Here is a 22,675-nt window from a genome sequence, read left to right as displayed (position 1 = left end):
ACATTTAGATAGGAAATGTGTAGAGGAATATGGGCCAAACTCGAACAAATGGAACTAGCCTGAATGGGATATCTTGGCCAGCATCGATGATTTGGCCCGAAGGACTGTGTGACTCAGACAACAGTAGTGTTATTAGCAATCTTAATGATCGTGTTGGTGCTGTACTTGGCCACACAGTCATAGATGTACAGGGAGTAGAGCACGGGACTGAATGTACAACCTTGATGAGTATCAATGTTCCAGGTCAGAATAGGAAAAATGTTATGTATGTTTTTATCGGATAATCTGTTTAGTTTAGTTTATTATTGTCATGTGTACTGAGGTACAATGAAAAGTTTTTGTTTGCGTCAAAGAAAAGACTATACATGAATACAATCAAGCCATCCACAAAGTGCACAGATAAGGATAAAGGTACATCATTTAGTGCAAGATATAATATTGAACTACTTTAAAATCTGATTTTATCGGACATCAAAGGTTTCCTGGGAGGTCAGGTCCGTACTCGAGTTGATGAGAGGCCTGATGACACCTGGGGAGAAACTTCCTGAATCTGGAGGTGTGTTTTCAGACTTCTATACCTCTTGCCTGATGGGAGAGGGGAGAAGAGAGAGTGACTGGGGTGAGACTGGTTTTTGATTATGTTTGCTGCCTTGCTGAGACAGCATGAAGTGGAGATGGAGTCAAAGGAAAGGAGGTTGGTTTATGTGACGGTCAAGGCTACGTCCACAACTCTCTGTAATTTCTTATCTTGGATGGAACTGTTCTCAAACCAGGCTGTGATGCATCCTGCCAAAATGCTTTCTGTGGCACGTCTGTAGAAATTGGTGAGGGTTGCTGGGGGCATGCCAAACCTTCTAAGCCTTCTAAGGAACTATAGATACTGATCTGGAAGTCCAGACGCTAGGTGCAGATGGAAACCTCAAGGCCAAGATCCAGGAATTTTGAGATGAGGTTATTTGGTATTATGGTGTTGAAGGCTGAGCTGTATCAATGAATAGCATCCTAATGTAGGTCCAGAGCTGAGGGTAGTGCAAGAGAGATGATGTTCTCCGTGGACATGTTTTTCCAATAATCAAATTGCAAGGAATCTAGATGGTCAGTCAATCTGACGCAGATGTGTGTCATGATCAGTTTTAATTGATCACTTCAGTTTGGTCAGTGTTAGAACTACTGGTTAGAACTACATTGAGACAGGTCACTTATTTTTCTTGGGTGCTGGAATTCTGGAGGTTTTCTTGAATCAGTTGTGGACAGTAGACTGTTGAACTTGGAGATTGAAGATGACGGCGAAGACTGTGGCCTGTAGATTGGCACAAGACTCCATCCGGACCTACCTCTCTCTGAGAATTTACCTCTGTGAAAGCAGATCTGACTTCTGACACAGAGATGTTTAGGACAGACCCAGTGCGGAGTGGGCGAATGTCATGGTTGACCTTTATTTGACTGTGTAGAACAGGGATAGAATTCATTGAGTTCGTCTGGTAAAGACACACAGTTGCCAAAGATCAGCCACTGATTTCAGCCCATGATAATATTCAGACACTGCCACAGTCACCTGGCATTCATTTAGAACAAGAGAATGGTACAGCTCAAGAACAGGCCCTTCGGGTCACAATGTCTGTGCCGAACATGATGTCAAGACCATCACTTGTCTACCTGTACATAGCCCATATCCTTCCATTCCTTACATATCCATATGCCAATCCATAGAAAATAGGTGCCGGAGTAGTCCATTCGGCTCCTCAAGCCACCACCGCCATTCAATATGATCACGGCTGATCATCCAAAACCAGTACCCCGTTCCTGCTTTTTCCCCTTATTCCTTGATTCTGTTAGCCCTAAGAGCTAAATCTAACTCTTGAAATCCAAAAGTCTTTTAAATACCACAAATGTATCTGTTTCAACCAGTACCTCAAAGCACTTACCACACCAAAATAAATTTGCCCTGCACATCTCTATTAAACTTTACCCCCCCCATCATGAAATGTAGATGTAATCAATGGTGGGAAGTCTGGTCAATGTGATGGACTGGGTTACATCTACAACTCTCTATATTTTGGGGGGGCCTTGGTTAGAGCTGATCCCAATCTAAATAAGAGTCACTGGAGACATGCTGAATTTCCACAGTCTCCTCAGTAAGAGTGGAGCTGTTGATGTGCCTTCTTGGTTGTTGCATCAATGTGGTTGGTCCACGACAGATCATTTATATTATTAATGGCAAGGAACTTGAAGCACTCAACCATTTCCTCTTCAGCACCATTGATGCTGATTGGAGCATGTACTCTGCCCGGCTTACAGAAGTCAATAACTAGTTCCTTCATCTTACATTGAGGGAGAAGTTAATGCCCTGCATTATGTCGCTAAGTTCTCTATCTCCTTCCTATACTCTGTCTTGTCATGGTTCGGCCCACCATAGTGCTGTAATCTGCAAACTTGTGGATGGAATTGGAGCCGAATTTGACTGCACAGTCGTATGACTGAGAACGCATCCTCGTGGGGTACCGGTGTGGAGAATTGTTGTGGAGGAGGTGTCAGCTCTTCTCACTGAGGTCGATGGACCAGGAAGTCGAGAATCCATTGGCAGAGGCGGGGGCGGCCATACTGATTCACAGCAGGTATGAAGGATAGGGAGCAGAACTTGAAGGAAGAGTTACATTTAACAACATCAGCCAACATGAGAGCCAAGAAGGAAAGTTGGGCGATTGACTGCTTCATGTGAATGAATAGGATGCTGAACAGGATGATTTGTAGAGGGCATGTGGGGAGATAGATAAACTAAAGAAGAAAGCAGTTGTAATGTTGGTGGTGGTAGGGCAGAGTCATTAGATGTTGTCTTAGTGAGCAATAGAATGAAATGAAGTAACACAATGTAGACTGGTTGGTCTCAACCTGAACGGTTTGCTTGGAAGATTGTTATTGGAGAGGGGGGTAAAGGGGAAGGATTTAAGACTGGAGTGGAGAAATAAAAGGTGAGATCATCTTTGAATGCTATGATGATTTGGAATAATCATATTTGATAATGGTTAAGTTAATTATTTGTATTTTGGGAACATAAGAGTGTGACATTGATGACTATGTCAGGAATGGCAAGGGTGACAAAGAAAGTTGGTATTATTGGGCACTAAAATGTCATAGCTGGCAATTAGGGTTGGCTGTGCACTGTGGCAAGTGCAGGGTTTAAGGTAGATGATTGAAAATTTGAAAGCTCCGGTGAATTGAGATGCTTCCATGTCAATGCTCATTTTTACCTTTGACCAACCTTTCAGTTGCCTGTCCAGAGCTCCAAGATTTGGCTATCAAATTTTGTATATCAAAGCTCCCGTGAAATGCCTTGAGATATTTTGATAAGTTTGAATTGCTTTATAATTATAAGTTGCTCTTGTTGCCAAGGATTTGCTCCTTTCCTTTCTTTTCCGTTACTCACCCACTGAGTGGTAACCAGTGATAAAATATCACTGAGTTCTTAGTAAGTTCATGTTGTACTATGATCTGTTGCAGCACATGAACAAAATCTGGTTTTATTGCAGAGCAGCTTTCAGCAGTCCATTTTATATACTAAGCAAATTTTACAATATAGTGCTTTACTTATTATTTTTACTAAATGGAGGTCCAGATTTTCCTCTTGGTTATTTTAGTAATAGTTAATGCAAGCCCTTTGCTTGGATTGAGATATCTATATACTAAAACTCGTTTGTTATCTTGTTTGTGACTGAACTGTGTGCAGTTTTGGTCTCCATATTTGAGGAAGGATATTCTTGCTATTGAGGGCGTGCAGCGTAGGTTTACTAGGTTAATTCCCGGAATGGCGGGACTTTCATATGTTGAAAGACTGGAGCGACTAGGCTTGTATACACTGGAATTTAGAAGGATGAGAGGAGATCATATCGAAACGTATAAGATTATTAAGGGGTTGGACACGTTAGAGGCAGGAAACATGTTCCCAATGTTGGGGGAGTCCAGAACAAGGGGCCACAGTTTAAGAATAAGGGGTAGGCCATTTAGAACTGAGATGAGGAAAAACTTTTTCGGTCAGAGAGTTGTGAATCTGTAGAATTCTCTGCCTCAGAAGGCAGTGGAGGCCAATTCTCTGAATGCATTCAAGAGAGAGCTGGATGGAGCTCTTCAGGATAGCGGAGTCAGGGGGTATGGGGAGAAGGCAGGAACGGGGTACTGATTGAGAATGATCAGCCATGATCACATTGAATGGCGGTGCTGGCTCGAAGGGCCGAATGGCCTCCTCCTGCACCTATTGTCTATTGAACTTCAGCCAAAACGGTACACGATAGCGCGACAATTTTAGGCCCACCTTACTCACCATTGTCACTAGTGATAATGCAAGTAGTTTTATTGAAATTGTTCTTACATTTTTAAGGTATTCACATTTTAAAGTTTAAAATGAGAGGAGGGAAGGGGGGAGAAGGGAGAGGGGAGGGGGGAGGACAGGGTGCTGCACCAATGCAGGAGAGGTTTGGGCCCAACGGGTCCACTTGGTCTAGTTACCACTAAAAGCATTAACGAATAATAAATAATTCCTGGGAATGATTAATCTTTTTAGTGGATAAAATTCAGACTAGAAAATTAGCATTTGTGCTGCAGGAGTCGTGCAAGTGAAATCTGGGTCTTCTCTTTTGGCACTGTGTTGTTGCATTTTTAAGCTTATTTGCCAAATGAAGACACTTCTGTTGAATTTAAATGGTACAGACTAAAGGGCCTTGTCAGAGCAGAGACATTAAGTTTTAAAATCTAATATCAAATTGTTAAATTCATTTTGCACTCCAATAAGGGTGCTTTTCATTTATATGTATTCATTCATTTAGTTGGATTGGTGGAGAGAAATTTGGACTTCCATATTTATGATCAGAAAATTAATTGCATTTTATGTTCAGCAATGGACTAATATTTTCTTTCTACCACTTCGGCACAACCTGAATGTAAAATTCAGCTATTGTCTAAGCTATTCATTGTCTTATCTAACAGTGTTTTGGGGGCACAAAGATCATTGCTCTCTATTCTTTTGGACATTATAATTTTGTGCAGTGCCATATACTTTGCTGAAAAGCCAAATTCATCCCATCTGCTAAAGTAAATTATTTGTCGATTTGCAAATCAAACGCACCATAACTCACCAACTGACAATCCACTGATATATTGGCTCGTCCATCCTCATCAACCCATTTGCAGCCTTTGACACAGTTGACCAGGCCTTTTTTATGCATCTTACTGAATTAATATGTTCTTATCTGGTTCTCATGTATGCAGCCATATCTGGGAATCGCCTGCAACAATTTAATTTCCTACTACTATGTATTTTCTAACCATGCAAAACCTTTCCTTGGTTCCAGTGCTTATTTCTCATCAATATGTAGCCCCTCAGAAGATCTGAAAATATATAAACTGATGGCATTCAGTCTCAATTTACTAACTTTCTCCCGATTCCCTAAGTGCATCTGAGTTTCATGTTGATTATTCTCGTGTCCAGTTTTCGATGAATAAAGATTTCTTCCAATTAAATATTGGGAAGATCTAATTCCTTTTATCTGCCTCTGCACTGTCTTGAAGCTGAACATATCCATTCATAAGATCATAAAGAATAGTAGAATTAGGCCAATTGGCCCATCAAGTCTACTCTGCCATTTAATCATGGCTGATCTATTTCTCCCTCCTAACCCCATTCTCCTGCCTTCTCCACATAACCTCTGACTGCTGTACTAATCAATAATCTATCTATCGCTGCCTTAAACATATCCACCAATGGTCTCCACAGCCTTCTGTGGCAAAGAATTCTACAGTTTCACCACCTTCTGACTAAAGAAATGTCCCCTCATCTCATTCCTAAAAGAACGTCCTTTATTTCTGAGGCTATGACTTCTAGTCCTAGACTCTCCCACTAGTGGAAACATCCTCTCCACATCCTCTCTATCCAAGCCTTTCACTATTTTGTATGTTTCAATGAGGTCCCCCCTAATTCTTCTAAACTACAGCGAGTACAGGCCCAGTGTGACAAACGCTCGTTGTAGGTTAACCTACTCATTCCTGGGATCATTCTAGTAAACCTCCACTGGACCCTCTCCAGAGCCAACACATCCTTCCTCAGATATGGTGCCCAAAATTGCTCACAATATTCCAAATGTGGCCTTACCAGCGCCTTATAGAGCCTCAGCATTACATCCCCAATTTTGTATACAAGCCCTCTTGAAATAAATGCTAGCATTGAGTTTGCTTTCTTTACTACCGATTCGACTTGCAAATTAACTTTTCGGGAATCCTGCCCCAGCACTCCCAAGTCCCTTTGCACCCTCGATTTCTGGATTCTCACCCCATTTAGAAAACAGTCGACAACCTCATCGTTCCATCTCCACCCTCTTCCGCGGAGACCCCTCCCTTCACAATTCCTTGATTTACTCACCCCTTCCCACCCAAACCACACCCTTCCCAGATAATTTCCCCTGCAACCCCAGGAGAAGTAATACCTGTCCCTTTTCTCCCTCCCTAGCCTCCATCCAAGGACCCCAGCAGTCCTTCCAGGTGAGACAGAGGTTCACGTGCTCCTCCTCTAAACTCATCCATGGTATCCTGTGTTCCTGATGTGACTCCTGTACATCAGCGTGACCAAGCATAGACTCGGCAGTCTTCTGGGTCTCCCAGTTACGAACCACTTTAACTCCCCTTCCCATTCCCATGCTGATCTTCCTGTCCTGGGCCTCCTTCATTGTCAAAGTAAGGCCACATGCAAACTGGAGGAACAGAACTTCATATTACAACCCAACGGTATGAGCATTGAATTCTCCAATTTTAGGTAACATAACTATTCCCCTCTTTTGTGCCCCACCTGGACTACCACTAAGCTCCCTTCCCCGCCCCCCCCGTCCCCATCTCCCCAGGTACTTTCCTCCCTCTGGCTTCGTAAAGCCTCAAACCTGTCTCACAGCCACTGTTCTTATCACTGGCCTTTGTTCCAACAATCTGCCTGTGGAAAAACAACCATCGCCAGTGTTGACCCATTACCTGCCATGCTGTCCTGACTGCTCCCCCTTTTCAGTTTTCTTCTCCCCCCACCCACCCCCCGCAATCAGTCAGAATAAGGGTATTACCCCGAAACATCATCTATCCATGTTCTCCAATTATGTTGTCTGACCTGCTGAGTTACTCCAGCACTGTGAATCCTCTCCAATAGTTTCCCTACCACTGACATGAGTCTCACTGGCCTATAATTCCCTGGAACAGAGGAACAACATTCGCTACTTTCCAGTCCTCCACGACTCGCTAGTGGCTTGAGAAGCTGCCAAATTTATTGTCAAGGTTCAAGCAAACTCCTCTCTTGCCTCTCTCAATAACCTGGGATAAATCCCATCAAGGCCTGAGGATTTATTCACCAGAGCCCCAACACCTCCTTAATCTCAAACTGCCTGTGCATATTAGTATTCTCCACACTGATCTCACTGTCCTCCATGCCCTTCTCAGTTGAAATAGAAGCAAAATAATTTGTTTAGTACTTTGCCTACATCTCCTGACTCCACGCACAAATTCCCTCCTTTAACCTTCTACCTTCTCCATGGTTACCCTCTGGTTTTCAATGTAGGTATAAAAAGATTTGGCATTTTCTTTAATTCGGGGAATGAGAAGGGTAACTAAACATTACACATTATTCATTTAATCTGGTATATGCATCACATCATTATTATTATGATATAAAGAATCTCAATCACTAAACTCACTGTTAATATTACGATTGCTTTGAAAAAATGAGTCTCCCTGTCAAACAAGATACAATGGAAGGACTGGATGATTTAAATGGCCTCTCAGAAGAAGTGCTTGAGCATTTGCTATTAATCTTGCTACTAAATGAGAGCAATCCAATTAAATAATGACCAAGTAGTAACTGAAAGCCCTGCATTGTGTCTGTGTTCCCAGAAAACCATCCATATCCTGATTTTCTGAAACACGAAAACCCTTTTCCCATTGACTCTCATGTTTAAGGGATGTATTCCATGGATTGTTTTTCTTTCATATCAAGCCATTTTACCGCACTGACAAAGTGACCCACTGCCTTTATTTTACAACAGTGGTCAACAGACTCTGGAGATGGACACACACTCATGGATTTGGAAAGGATTCGGGAAAGGGAGTGGGGTTTGAGGATCAGGGTTCATTGGAGTAAATTGGTGTGGGGGGGGGGGGGGTGGGGGTAAATGAGTCAAAGCGTGGTGACTTAATGGAAGTAAAATAAAGAGATCACTTTAAGGTGCAGGCATGGTGACAGCGTCTCCCCACAAAGCAGCTTGTCAGAAAATGCTTTGCAGCAAAAGAGGGGAGTCGTAGTCTCCACAGCCAGTTCCTTAAAAGTAATACCTTGTCCGTTTGCATGTCCTCAGCCTGGAGAGGGATTATTTTCAGGTGTGTGTAGCCTGTGTTGCTAAGAGTGCAGATCCTATTGGCAGACAAATGTTACATGTATAGTTATGTGAGCAGACTGGGGGTGGGGTCAACACTGCAGAAACTGCAGGCTGAATTAATGGATCATTTTCTACTGACGTAGGGAATTCCTTCCATTGTCTCTTCATGTATACAGACAAAGGCAATTCAATCACTTTATAACTAAAATATCTTCACTGAAATCTCATTAATGCTTTCCATCAGTCATAATTTGTCCTTTTGAATTTATAGATGGTACATGTATAAATATATATATATATATATATATATATGTGTGTGTCGATCATTGACTGCTGGGTTATAGTAAAACATTCGGGGAGCCATTGTACTCAGGTTTTAATGCATTCACAAAAGGATTGTTCAAAGGAAAATAGCAGTTTGGAAGGAAAATATCCACTTTTATTGCCGTTGGAATATTCACTTTAAGCCTTTAGGAACCAAAGAATAATCTTAAAATAATTTTGGAAACACAAAAGATACAGAAATGTGAATTAAAACAGTGCAGAAACAAAGTCACGGTAGGTCTGTCAGCGTATGGTTTGTCAAAAGTCACGTTACTGTGTCACGTGGCAACTCTTTGAAAACATTTTGGATTTTTAATTCAACTGCTATGGAATATTTTCTCATCTATGACCAACTATGGTTTATTCAGAATTCAGATTTTATTTGCCATATTTGAAGATAATCAGATGTGTTTCGGTACCGATTACTTTGCAAAATTTATATTACATTTTTAAATATTAAGGGAATTGGCAGCTGTGGAATTAGTGCTGGAAAATGGCTCTGAGTTAAAAGGTCAGCCATGATCTTATTGAATCCAGAACAACTGCACCGAACCAAGTGACCCCTGCTTTTTTGTGTTATGTTTGTCTTGGAAGGGAACTTGCAGAAGATTGCCTTGTCATTCTTGTTGGTTGAAGTTACTGGTTTGGGAGATGCTGTGAATCTTGATTAGTTTCTGTGGTGTATTGAGTAGGTGATATAACTGCAGCATCAATGAACCAAGGGCAGAGGGAGTGAGAGCTTAAACTGTTGGATGAGGTATCAATAGACAATAGGTGCAGGAGTAGGCCATTCGACCCTTTGAGCCAGCACCGCTATTCAATGTGATAATGGCTGATCATTCACAATCAGTACCCTGTTCCTAACCTCTCCCCATACCCCCTGAATCCGCTATCATTAAGAGCTCTAGCTCTCTTTTCAAAGCATCCAGAGCATTGGCCTCCACTGCCTTCTGAGGCAGAGAATTCCACAGATTTACAACTCTCTGACTGAAAAGGTTTTTCCTCATCTCCGTTCTAAATGGCCTACCTCTTATTCTTAAACTGTGGTCCCTGGTTCTGGACTCCCCCAACATTGGGAACATGTTTCCTGCCTCTAGCATGTCCAATCCCTTAATAATCTTATATGTTTCAATAAGGTCCCCTCTCATCCTTCTAAATTCCAGTGTATACAAGCCTAGTCGCTCAACATATGACAGTCCCGCCATTCCGGGAATTAACCTAGTGAACCTAGCTGCACTCCCTCAATAGCAAGAAAGTCCTTCCTCAAATTTGGAGACCAAAACTGCACACAGTACTCCAGGTGCGGTCTCACTAGGGCCTTGTACAACTGCAGAAGGACCTCTTTGCTCCAATACTCAACTCCTCTTGTCATAAAGGCCAACATGCCATTAGCTTCCTTCACTGCCTGCTGTACCTGCATACCAACCCCCTAAATGAAGGGGGCTGCTTCCTCTTGAGTGATGTTCTGTATTGATGGAGATGCAGGTGTCCAGAGAAGTGATGAGCATCCCATTAACTGATTTCTACCACTGTACCCAACCTCTGATCTGCAGCTGTAGCCATGATATTTGTAAGATTCCTCTAATTAATTTTCCCACCTCCCCAGGATGTTGATAATGGGGGTATTAGTGATATTAATCCTGTTAAAGAAATACTCTCTTGTTGAAGATGGTCATTGCTTTGTGCTTAGAATTTGTATACAGTATCTTAACATGACTTTGAACGCACATGGGTAGGGACTGTTTTTTGGGGAGTTGCGCATCTGGTGCTATCCTCTGTGAAGGTCTGACATTGTGATGAAGGACCTTGATTGATGAAACGGCTTAGGATGGTTGGCTGGATACATTGCCGAGGCTAAGGTGAATACTCGGCAATGTACACAAGCAAGCATCTTTATATGCGTTGGTCACTGGAGAGTTTTTTATGTCTTCATTTCAATTATTTCAATTTTCTAGGGTTTCTTAAAGTTGTAGTCCAAAAGTAAAATACACCAGATGTTTGAAATTTGAAGTAGAAATATTGTAGTTACTCAATAAGTCAGGTATATATGGAGAGAGAAACAGAATTAACTTTTTATCAGAACTGAGAAAAATTATAAAACAAAGAAATAAAACAAGTTTTAAGATGCTTAGAAAGCTGGTGAATGTTAGGAAATGGGAGAGGATACAACACAAGGAAGTCTGTCCTAGGAAGGCAAGAATGAAAAAAACCCAAAAGGGGTGATATGTGGAAGACAAATGGAAGTGATGAAGGTCAATCTCAAGAAGGTTGTAAATTGGAGAACCAGATTTACCAGAAGGGAAAATACATAGTAAATGCTAGAAATAGACGGTTTTGAAGATTCTGATATCCCGGTTGGAAGATGAACTACTGACTCTTACATTTGCATTGAGCTTTGTGGTACCAATAAAGGAAGGAAGGATCAGCATGAGAACAGTGGAGAATAAAAGTGATTGCCAGTTGGAAGTTTGGTATCATGCTTGTGGGGTGAATGAAGGTGTTCACTAATCTATTTGATTTTCCAATGTGGAGGAGACTGCAGAGCAATGAACGCAGAACGCTTAAGTGGTAGAAGTAAAGTATTCCATCTGGAAAGTGTGCTAGATGTCCTTCATTTACATTGGTTAGTGGTCTGGTCAATGGAGTGAGTATTGGTGGAGATGAGTGTATATTACACCTTGCAGGGGATGGTGGGTATATGGACCAAACTGCCACAGGGGGCAATTGAGGTGGGTATTATAAGAGCATTTATAAGATACTTGGGCAGATATATTGATATGAAAGATTTAGAGAGATATGGACTAAACGCAGGAAAATGTGACTAGTTTAGATGGGCATTTTGATTGGCGTAAAGGAATTGGGACAAAGAGCCTGTTTCCATGCGGTACGACTCTGACGGTCTCTGTTCATTACTAGGGGCATTTTCTAGTCATGCATATTGCCAGATGTATTTGGGAAAAATTAACAAAACACTGAATACCCTATTGTATACTGTGCTAGAAAATTCTCTAGCTACTGTTGCACCAGAGTATGTTGCTTCATAGTTCAGAAGTTGCATCAACTATTCAAGAAAATAAAATAAAATTCTTAGTGAATTTTGCTCAGACCAAATGGTTTTGTTTGTAGGAACAAACAAAGAAAGACCTGTAAGAAGCAATTTTTATTCAAACGAAATTGGTGTGAAGCCAAATACTTCCCCATAGTTATTCTGAAGCCATTGCTAATTTTTATGAGATTTTTATGCTGACATTTTTCATTTGTTCCTCATGAGTTTTACTCACTGAATTCTTCTAGCAGTTTGATTTTTGTGCAAGAACACACAGGAGAATAGGAATGAGACTAGGCCTGCTGCCCGGAAAACGAACTCGGTCGCCCAAAGCCGGCGGGACGTGTGAAGGGGGATCCCCGTGACGAGAAGCAGGGACCGGGGCCAGGGACCCCACCCGCGCTCGGAGTGCAGCTAAGAGTGCTGGCATGGAGGGAGGGGGGGTGGAACATTGGGGGAGAACGTCGCCTGGTACTCGCAGGGGCGAGCCATAGACCAGGTCTGCCGAGGAAGCTCCGAGATCGTGCTTTGGAGCCGTGCGGATACCCAGGAGAACCCATGTGAGCTGGTCGGCCCAGTCGGGGCCGGACAGGCGGGCAGTGAGTGAGGCTTTAAGCTGCCAGTGGAACCGTTCCACCATCCCGTTGGCCTGTGGGTGATAGGCGGTGGTTTGTTGTAATCGGGACCCGCACAGCTGAGTCAGAGCCACCCACAGGGATGAGGTGAATTGGGCGCCCCGGTCGGTAGTGATGACGTCCGGGACGCCGAAACGGGCAATCCAATTTAGCGCCAGAGCCCGCGCGCAGGAGGCTGCTGAGATGTCGGACAACGGGAGCGCCTCTGGCCACCGGGTGAACCGCTCGACTACCGTGAGGAGGTGGGTGTAGCCCCTGGAGTGGGGTAACGGGCCGACGAGATCCACATGGATGTGGAGGAATCGGACTGCGGGGACCATGAACTGCTGGACGGGGGGCCGAGTGTGCCGGTGGACCTTGGAGGTTTGGCACGGAATGCAGGAGCGGGCCCAGGCGGCCACCTGCCTCTGCAGCCCGTGCCAGACAAATCGAGCCGCAATCAGAGCCGAAGTGGCCCGTATGGACGGATGTGCGAGGCCGTGAATAGTGTCAAAAACCTGACGCCGCATGGAAGTGGGTACTACCGGGCGGGTGCGCGGCAGGGAAACGTCGCACCAGAGTTTAGTACGCGTGGGACCACAGGCTACCTGTGCCAACCGCAACCCCGAGGTGGTGTGGGGGTACAGGGAGGGGGTGTCTTCCAGGCGCTGAGCCTCCGCGAGCTCCTGGAAATCCACCCCGGAACTTACCTCGGCAACCGGGGAAACCGCCGGTCTGGACAGGGCATCCGCCACGGCGTTTAGTTTTCCCGCAATGTGCCGAACGTCGGTGGTAAATTCCGAAACGTAAGTGAGGTGTCTCTGCTGGCGGGCCGACCACGGATCGGAAACCTTCGAAAAGCAAATGTCAGTGGCTTGTGGTCAGTGAAAGCCACGAAAAAGCGACCCTCTAAAAAATAGCGAAAATTACGGATCGCCAGGTAGAGGGCCAGGAGTTCCCGATCAAAGGCACTGTAAGCTAACTCGGGGCGAGTGAGCTGGCGGCTGAAAAAGGGCAAAGGGTGCCAGAGGCCGTTAACCTGCTGTTCTAAGACGCCCCCCACCGCCACGCCGGAGGCATCGACAGTGAGGGCAGTGGGGGCAGAGGAGCGCGGGTGGACGAGCATGGTGGCGTTAGCGAGGGCCAGCTTAGCTGCCGCGAAAGCCGCGTCGGCAGCAGGGGACCACACGAGCTTGGTGGGGCTACCCGCGAGGCATTGGAAAAGGGGGCGCATGATCCGGGCTGCCGCCGGGACGAAGCGGTGGTAAAAATTCACCATGCCTACAAACTCTTGTAACCCTTTGATAGTGTCGGGGCGGGGGAAAGAGCGGATAGCAGCCACCTTCTCGGGCAAGGGAACGGCACCTGCCTGTGTGATCCGATGGCCCAGGAAATCTACTGAGGATAGTCCGAATTGGCATTTGGACGGGTGTAGGATCAGACCGTGGTCCTGCAACCTTTGGAATATGGAGCGCAGGTGGGACCGGTGTTCGTGAGCCGACCGACTTGCCACGAGAATATCGTCCAGATATATGAATACAAAAGGCATACCCCGACCCACATGATCCATAAGGCGTTGGAACGCTTGGGCGGCGTTTTTGAGGCCGAAAGGCATCCGCAGCCACTTGAAAAGCCCGAACGGGGTGACTGTGGCGGTCTTAGGAATGTCTGCGGGGCGAACCGGGATCTGGTGATACCCTCGGACTAAGTCCAGTTTTGAGAAAACCGTGGCACCCTCTAGGCTGGCAGAAAAATCCTGAATATGCGGGATCGGGTATCGGTCAGCCGTGGTGATGGCGTTCAGACGTCGGTAATCGCCACATGGTCTCCACCCCCCAGATGCTTTTGGGACCATGTGTAACGGTGAGGCCCACGGGCTGTCTGACGGGCGTATGATCCCCAGCCGTTCCAAAGTGAGGAACTCTTCGCGAGCGACTGCCAGCTTATCAGGGGGTAGGCGTCGGGCTCGGGCGAAAACAGGCGGTCCCTCCGTAGGGATGCAGTGCACGACTCCGTGCTTGGCGGCAGATGTGTCGAATCGCTGGACTAGGAGCTCCGGGAAATCAGCGAGTATCGCAGCAAACGGGTCGGAGGTCGTAGTGACGGCCTAGACGGTCGGGCTGGATGACACGGAAACCGAAGGAGCGGGGGGGTCAACGCTACTGGACGACGGCTGCAGGCTCTTCCCGCGGACGTCAGGGATTAACGAAAAAGCCCAAAGGAAATCCGCGCCCAGGATTGCCTGGCCTACATCTGCGATGACGAAAGTCCAGTTGTAGGTCCTGGAACCAAAGGACAGGGACATGTCCCGTGTTCCGTAGGTACGGACAGGGCTGCCGTTGACCGCAATGAGTGGGGGGGCGGTCTTACCTGATTGCGCTTCTTGGCAGGATGGAGGCACAATGCTGACGATCGCCCCGGTGTCCACGAGGAAAACGGTACCCGTATGTTGCTCCGCCAGGTAGAGGCGATGGTTCTGGCCGATCGAAATTGCCTCTACATTTGATCGGCCGATGCATTTCCCGAGAATGTGCAGGGGCTTCTACAGTTGTGTGCCGCTGCTCCCCACCTTCTGTGAAAGAAACACCAGCCGCGCAGGTGTGTTTCTATGTCGCGGGCCTGTTTCAAAATGGCCGCCGTCGACGTAGCAGCTTGGCGGGTTTTTAGAAAAGTGGCGGGCGGATGGGTGCCATCTAGGCCGCGCGGTCGGTCGCTCACCTGTGTTGAAACCCGATTTACTGACCCGGGGCGCCTCGCCTTTGCCGCGATCAGTGCGTCCGCCTTTTCTGCGAAATCCATCGGGTCCCCGAAAGTAACGTCTGCTAGGACTACGCGGACGTCCTCTGGCATCTTTTCACGGAATGCCTCCTCGAACATGAGGCATTTGGTGTGTTCTCCCGCTAGAGTCATCATCTCCGTCATGAGGACCGACAGCGGTCGGTCCCCGAGCTCAGGTAAGTGCAGGAGTGTGCTGGCCCGCTGTTGTTGGCTGCGCCCGAAGGTTTTCAGCAGCAGCGACTTGAGGCCCGCATACTTGTCGGTTTCTGGCGGGTCTGACGTACTGTGCGACCCGTGCGGACGTTTCCGACGGCAGGACGCTCAGTAGATGGTAGAACCTGGTCGCGTTCTCCTGTATTCCCCGGAGGTGGAACTGTGCCTCCGCTTGGGCGAACCACAGGCGTGGTTGGTGGGCCCAGAACGGGAGCAGATGAACGCCGACTGCGTTTGGCGTCGATGCCTCCCGATGGGACATCTTGGTGATCTGTGATCACGTCGGGGTCACCACTATGGCGAGTCGTAGGCGAAGTACGTTGAGGTAGTCGTTTATTGTAACATTAACAACCGTGACAATCAACGCACCAAACGACAGACAACCATAAATCTTACTGTCTCCTTCGGAGGACTAAACCAGACTGCCCAGTTCCTTTACCTGCGCACCACCTCACCTCTTCTACCAATCAGAGGGTTCGATGGTCTGGACCAATCCCTGTGTCCCTACAACTCTCTCTTGAAAACATCCAGTGAATTGGCCTCCACTGCCTTCTGTGGCAGTGAATTCCACAGATTCACAACTCTCTGGGTGAAAAAGATTTTCCTCATCTCAGTCGTATATGGCCTACCCCTTATTCTTAAACTGTGACCACTGTTTCTGGACTCCCCCAACATCGAGAACATTTTTCCTGCATCTAACCTGTCCAATCCCGTAAGAATTTTGTATGTTACTATAAGATCCCCTCTTATCCTAAATTCCAGTGAATACAAGCCCAGTTGACCCATTCATTCATCATATGTCAGTCCCACCATCCCGGGAATTAACCTGGTGAACCTACGCTGCACTCCCTCAAGCGTAGAATATTCTTCCTCAAATTAGACCAAAACTGCACACAATCCTCCAGATGCAGTCTCACCAGGGCCTTGTACAACTGCAGTAGGACCTCCTTGCTCCTAAATTCAAATCCTCTCACAATGAAGGCCAACATGCCATTAGGTTTCTTCACTGCCTGCTGTACCTGCATGCTTACTTTCAGTGACTGATGTACAAGGACACCCAGGTCTCGTTGCACCTCTCCTTTTCCTAATCTGACACCATTCAAATAATAATCTGCCTTCTTGTTCTTGCCACCAAAGTGGATAACCTCACATTTATCCACATTATACTGCATCTGCCCCACTCACCCAACCTATCCAAGTGCAGCCTCATAGCATCCTCCTTGCAGCTCACACTGCCACCCAGCTTTGTGTCATCTGCAAACTTCGAGATGTTACATTTAATTCCCTCATCTAAATTGTTAATATATATTGTAAATAACTAGGGTCCCAGCACTGAGCCTTTGCGGCACCCCACTAGTCACTGCCTGCCATTCTGAAAAGGACCTGTTAATTCCTACTCTTTGCTTCCTCTTTGCTATCTAGCCTCGCTTGATAGGACAATCCAGGATATAGGCCGGTGAAACTTTTTTTGGACCAATTCCATTGTTGCTATGGGCAATGGAACCAAAACTGGTTGGCCAGGTGTAGCCTCAGCTACACCCTGTATAATTATTTTTTAAACTTTCTAAACTCCTCTCCTTGGCAGTAAAGTTCAATTTCCTATTTGGCCTCATTAACTACTTGCTGCAGTTAGAACTTAATTTGATTTGTGAGATCATGAACTTTTTCTTGGCATGGAGAAAACAATGAACATTTAAAAAAACAATTAAATGTCAACATTTTGAAAGTTTCTTTGTTTTTGGGTGCTTTATTCTATTCCAATGTCTAGCAATTTGTCACTGGTCAAAGATAATTCTGTTTAAAATCAAATCCAGCCAAATATATTCTGACCCTACCAATCAGAACATGTCTTTTTCCATGTCTAGATTTATTTGATGTTCTATCCTGTTTAGCTTTCCCAAGAATAAGTAACCTCACAACTAAATTCTTAGATAGGCTGAGGGGAATGAAAATCTACTGAAATTAAGTGAAAATCCGGGCCTGGTATCTTCTCAAAGCTTACCCTTGAATGGAGATCCCATTAAAAAGATTACACATACAGCTGTGACAACCAGTCAACTATGCATCCAACACATTCATCGGCCTGCTCGGCTCGGCCCTGGGACTTTCCATCGCCCGGTGGGGGCTTCAAAAGTCGGGAGCCTCGATCGCCTCGTGGCACCACGGGAGAAGAATGAGGAGGAGATAAGACTTTTCTTTGCCTTCCATCACAGTGAGGGTGTGCCTGGAGCAATCACTGTGATGGCTGTTTGTGTTAAAATTGTAATTGTGTGTCTTGTGTTCTTTATTGTCTACTGCCGGACCCTGACGTGAGAGGACGCTGGCGCTATTTGTTCGCCGCTTTTCCGTCAGGACAGTTCGTCTGTTTGTTTTTATGTCATGACTGTTTTTGTAAAGCGTCTTTGAGCACTTGGAAAAGCGCTATAAAAAATAAATGTTTATTATTATTATTATTACATTCATAAAGCACACAGTCTTAAAATTAATATCTATTTATTTCGATATTGGCATAATTCATTACGAATTTACATTGTGACATACCGTCCATTTCATGTTACAACCAAGCAGTTTTATTTCCAGCTTTCTCAAAAGTGTATTGTTGGCCGTCATGGCATACCATATTCCAACAGAACATATCCTTATAGATCTCTCAATTTTGAGCTTCAGTTTTAAATTGGGCAGAATTTTTAACCACTTATTTTCCTCTTGGTGCAAAAATGGTATCTAAGAATTTTTTCCATAGGTGCTTTATATTTTGCTATAATTCATCAATTTACATGAATCCATGTTGGTTTAACTAAATCTGACTGCTGTCATATTCCAACTATGCTTTTGTTATAGGATGAACCAAAGGAAATAGCCAATTGATGATGTAGTCAGTGACCTAAACTTTGATATTACTGATTATTTTTTTATAAATGAAACCTATCAAATTGAATCTATAATTTAAAATTCGCAATAATAATGTTAGTTAGTTAATCACTTAGACAGGTACATGGATAATAAAGGCTTGGAGGGATATGGGCCAAATGAAGACCAATGGAACTATCTCAGGTGGTCGGCATGGAAGAGTTGCATTAAAGGATCTATGACTATAAAATCTATGCATTATGAATCTATCTCAGTGGCTTAAAAGTGATAACTGAGGTAGTTGATCTGTTAGTTTTCATCTTCCATGATTCCCTAGATTCAGAAAAGACCTATTAGTTTGGAAAATAGCAAATATAACTCTTTTGTTCAGAAAGGGAAGAACCCAGTAAGCAGAAAACTTTCAGTGAACATCCACACATGTCCTTTAAAAATTCCCTCTGTGATCATAAAACTATGCCCTCTAGTTTTTGACATTTGGGAGAAAGGTTCTGGCTTTCTACTCTATCAATGTGTCTCATAATTTTATATATTTCTATCAGGCCTTCGCCCAACCTCTGATGCTCCAGAGAAAATCATTGAAGTTTGACCAACCACTCTTTATGGCTAATACCCTCTAATCCAGGCAGCATTCTGGTAAACTCCTTCTGCACCCTCAATAAAGCATCCATGACCAGAACGGCACACAATATTCCAAACTGGGCCTAGTCACAAAGTTTTATAATGCTGTAAAATGACCTACTGACTCTTGTACCCTCTGCCCAACCGATAAAGGCCTGTATAACATATATATGCCTACTTTACCACTATCTACTTAAATTGCCACTTTCAGGATCCTATGGACATGGACTCCAAGATCCCTTTGTACATTAACACTGTAAACGGTCTTGTCATTAACTGCATACTTTCCTCTTGCATTTGACCTCCTAAAATGCAACACCTCACACTTGCTCAGATGAAACTCCATCTGCCATTCCTACCCTCTTATCTGTAACTGATCTATATCCACCGGTATTCTTTGACAGCCTTCCACACTGGCTACAACTCCACCAATTTAGCTCTAGGTGCATAGTTACCCACATTACTCATGCCTCAAAATATGTTTAATTATTGGAGAAGATTTTTCCAAAAATACCATAGGTGGAGCCTTCTACATCTTAATCTTTTTTACTCCAAACAACTTCATTATTAAGAGTTGTCACTTTCTTTGGGGGTTTTTCTGCTCCTTCCTTCTGAACTTTGGTGGGACAAATGAGTGCCAGCAAGAGAACTGTTTTATGTGTAATTAACCCATAGCTGAATGTGAGAATAATTTTATTTGACCTGTTGGAGTATTTTCCTGGGAAGCAACTTCTCTTACAATTCAGTGCATAATTAAGTAATCGCTACTATGCCTTGACAAGAGGTTCAGCATTAGATGTTGGGTGTATAGAAAATTATGGCCATGAATAGTATTTAGAGTTCCTTAACCATAGATAGACACAAAAAGCTGGAGTAACTCAGCGGGACAGCCCGCATCTCTGGAGAGAAGGAATTGGTGACGTTTCAGGTCAAGACCCTTCTTCAGACATCCAAATACATCCTTTAACTCTATCTTCCTATTTAACATTCTGTTTGCCATTTTATTAAAATACACATTTTTTTGCTTTCCTTTCTATCAAATCTAATGTTCATTTACATAATCTTAATGAGGGAATTTTGCAGTGCATTGCTCCCCAGCTATGTGACTTATAGAAATCCAACTTTATGCAAATTCTCCCATAACTTTTATGAAGAAACATAACAAATAATATTTAAATGTTTCATCAAATTCATTCACAAGTGGATATAGTTAATGTTTGATTAGTTCAATTATAACTCATACAATTACATTATAATTAAATGATTGTACAATGCTTTTAATGTTGGATGTGTTATATTGCCATCTGCAGGACTGCGTATCAAACAGGACCTGGTAACCAGTTACCCTCAGGTGGTGGTGGTTAGAGTTCCCACCCCTTCAGTACAGAATGACAGTGATATAACATTACTGCGCCACCTTGAGAAGATGGGCTGTCGCCTAGCCAATCGTCCTCAGGCTATATTGCACTGTGTTAACAAGTTCTGGACCTTCCAGGAGCTAGCTGGTCATGGAATACCTTTACCTGATACTTTCTCTTATGGCAAGTATAAATGGATCACTTTGACCCTTCTGCAAACTTCTAAGCAATATTTTACTTTTGTTGAATTTAGTAGCCAAGTAAACAATTAAAATCTTTTGACAAAGCTACTGTTTAGATAACACTGGTTTCTGTAATCCAATGCTGTGACTCTAGTATTGTCAGTAGATGACATACCTTGTTATTAAGTTTACATTTCACCATGGAAACTGCACTAAATATATAAAATGAATATTTTTGCCATTCTTGATCTTCAAGTTCTTTTTGATTATGAATATTGCATGTCCTTGAAGACTTCCAACCAATACTTTTCATGCTGTTTGCATCAAAGACTGAGAGCTGAAGCATTTGGGACCAGAATACTACACTTATGTATGAAATGGCTGGGTGCAGTAATTTAAATGAAGTGCGGCCAGTGGAAGGCAAAGATTGTTTCAAATTAAGATGTATGTATAATATTTTGTTTATGTTAAGTAAGGTTGGGACAGTGAAAGAAGAGAATGGCAAAATATTTATCTTTTTTAAAAACAACTAAAGTGGGAAATTGTGGATGAAAGCATCTCTAATCATGTTCCTATTTGCACAATAAATTTATATCTATTTTTACAACAGGTGGCCATGAAAACTTTTCAAAAATGATTGATGAAGCTGAGCCTTTGGGTTATCCAGTAGTAGTTAAAAACACACGAGGTCATCGAGGTACAAACTCTTTCATTTTGTAGTTCAGAACAAGCACAGTAAAACACATTTAACTTTAATTCCATCATTTTTATTAATCACTTATGTTAAGAACAAATCATCAAAATGATCATTGATGACCATTTTATAAGCACAGATTGTGCAGAATTTGATTTTAGTTGGAGAGCGGGTCCTCCTGCCTGTCACAGGGTTGCAGCGCACTGTTATTGACACTAACTGGACTTTTGCCGCATCAAACCCAAATATAATACATCCTAGTTAATACATTGATATCCATTTTGTGAATCCTATCTAGAAACACGCCATCTGGGCCAGAGGCAGTGTCATTTTAAAATTGTATCTGTATGAAAATTGTATAGAAGAATATCATTGTTAGCCCAGGATAGGCTCAAGCTAAATTTATTAATGTCAGCATTATTATTAAGAATGGGAAAATGAGATGTAAAATGCTTCTCCAGACTATCTAATCCTATAGGACAACAGGTATCTTCTGGCTGGTTGGAACTTGGTTTGCAGTCATATTTCCCACTTGTAAACTACGCAGGTTACGAATGGTCCTTGGGAACGGATCCGTGCCGTATCCTAAGGAGAACTTGTAGATCACTCTAACAGATATTACCAGATGATGCTGAAATTGCAACATTTGGCCTGACACATGCATGGAGCATTAATTTAAGTACAGTTGAAGATTTCTACCATAATACCATAATTTATATAATACGTACAATTTAGACTGATCCTTTTTTAGTTGCTATGCAGCAAAGTTTCAAATGAACAAACTTTTGGGAATCATAAAAGTCTCATTTTAATTTTAGTTTCAGGATGTAAGTCATAACAAATTATAATATTGAGAAACAAGGAACTGCAGATGCTGGTTTACTGAAAAAGAGACAACATACTGGAGTAACTCAGCAGGTCAGGCAGCATATCTGGAGAACAAGGATAGGTCCATGTTCTCCAGAGATGCTGCCTGACCTGCTAAGTTACTCTTTACTTTGTATCTTAAATTATAATATTGAGTTGTCTTGTGGCTCTTGGTGCCACTTATTTTTTGTAAATTCTAAACTTTATTCTTTATGGTTCTGGTAGAAATTATACATTGTTACACAGTGGAATAGATTGTAAACAGTGCTTTACTTGTTTGTCTTCCCCCCATCAGGTAAAGCAGTTTTCCTGGCACGGGACAAGCATCATTTATCTGATTTATCTCACCTAATACGACATGATGCTCCATACCTTTTCCAGAAATATGTAAAGGAATCCCATGGGAAGGATATCCGTGTGGTGATGGTGGGAGGCCGTGTAATTGGTGCGATGTTACGCTGCTCAACTGATGGAAGAATGCAAAGCAATTGTTCACTTGGTGAGATTTTGCACTTTAGAATTTTTGTACGAATACTTGTGGTTCCCCCTCAACATCTGGTGGTAAAGTCAATATGAAACTTGATTATACAGACCTTAATTCCCAAGTTTAATAGGCTTGGGTTAAGATGGGTATATCAGGAAATGTTATGGAACTTTATCACAAATTAAAAGCTGTCCACAATTAAGTCTTAATTTGTAATAGAACTAAAATGGTGA

General features: G+C 43.5%; 1 protein-coding gene across 3 annotated transcripts in view; it reads left to right on the top strand.

Moving 5' to 3' along the window:
* Positions 1–22,675, top strand: part of rimkla (ribosomal modification protein rimK-like family member A) — a 45,326-nt gene that overhangs the window by 15,188 nt on the left and 7,463 nt on the right. For all 3 annotated transcript variants that reach the window (XM_078425634.1, XM_078425635.1, XM_078425633.1), the window contains exons 3-5: positions 20,168–20,398; positions 21,008–21,094; positions 22,254–22,457. In XM_078425634.1, coding sequence (XP_078281760.1) covers positions 20,168–20,398; positions 21,008–21,094; positions 22,254–22,457 — 522 coding nt within the window. The remainder of the gene's footprint in view (positions 1–20,167; positions 20,399–21,007; positions 21,095–22,253; positions 22,458–22,675) is intronic.

Source organism: Rhinoraja longicauda, chromosome 30, assembly GCF_053455715.1.
Source record: "Rhinoraja longicauda isolate Sanriku21f chromosome 30, sRhiLon1.1, whole genome shotgun sequence".
NCBI lineage: Eukaryota > Metazoa > Chordata > Chondrichthyes > Rajiformes > Arhynchobatidae > Rhinoraja > Rhinoraja longicauda.
The sequence above is the reverse complement of the archived record's forward strand: the minus strand, read 5'-3'. Positions and strand labels throughout refer to the sequence as shown.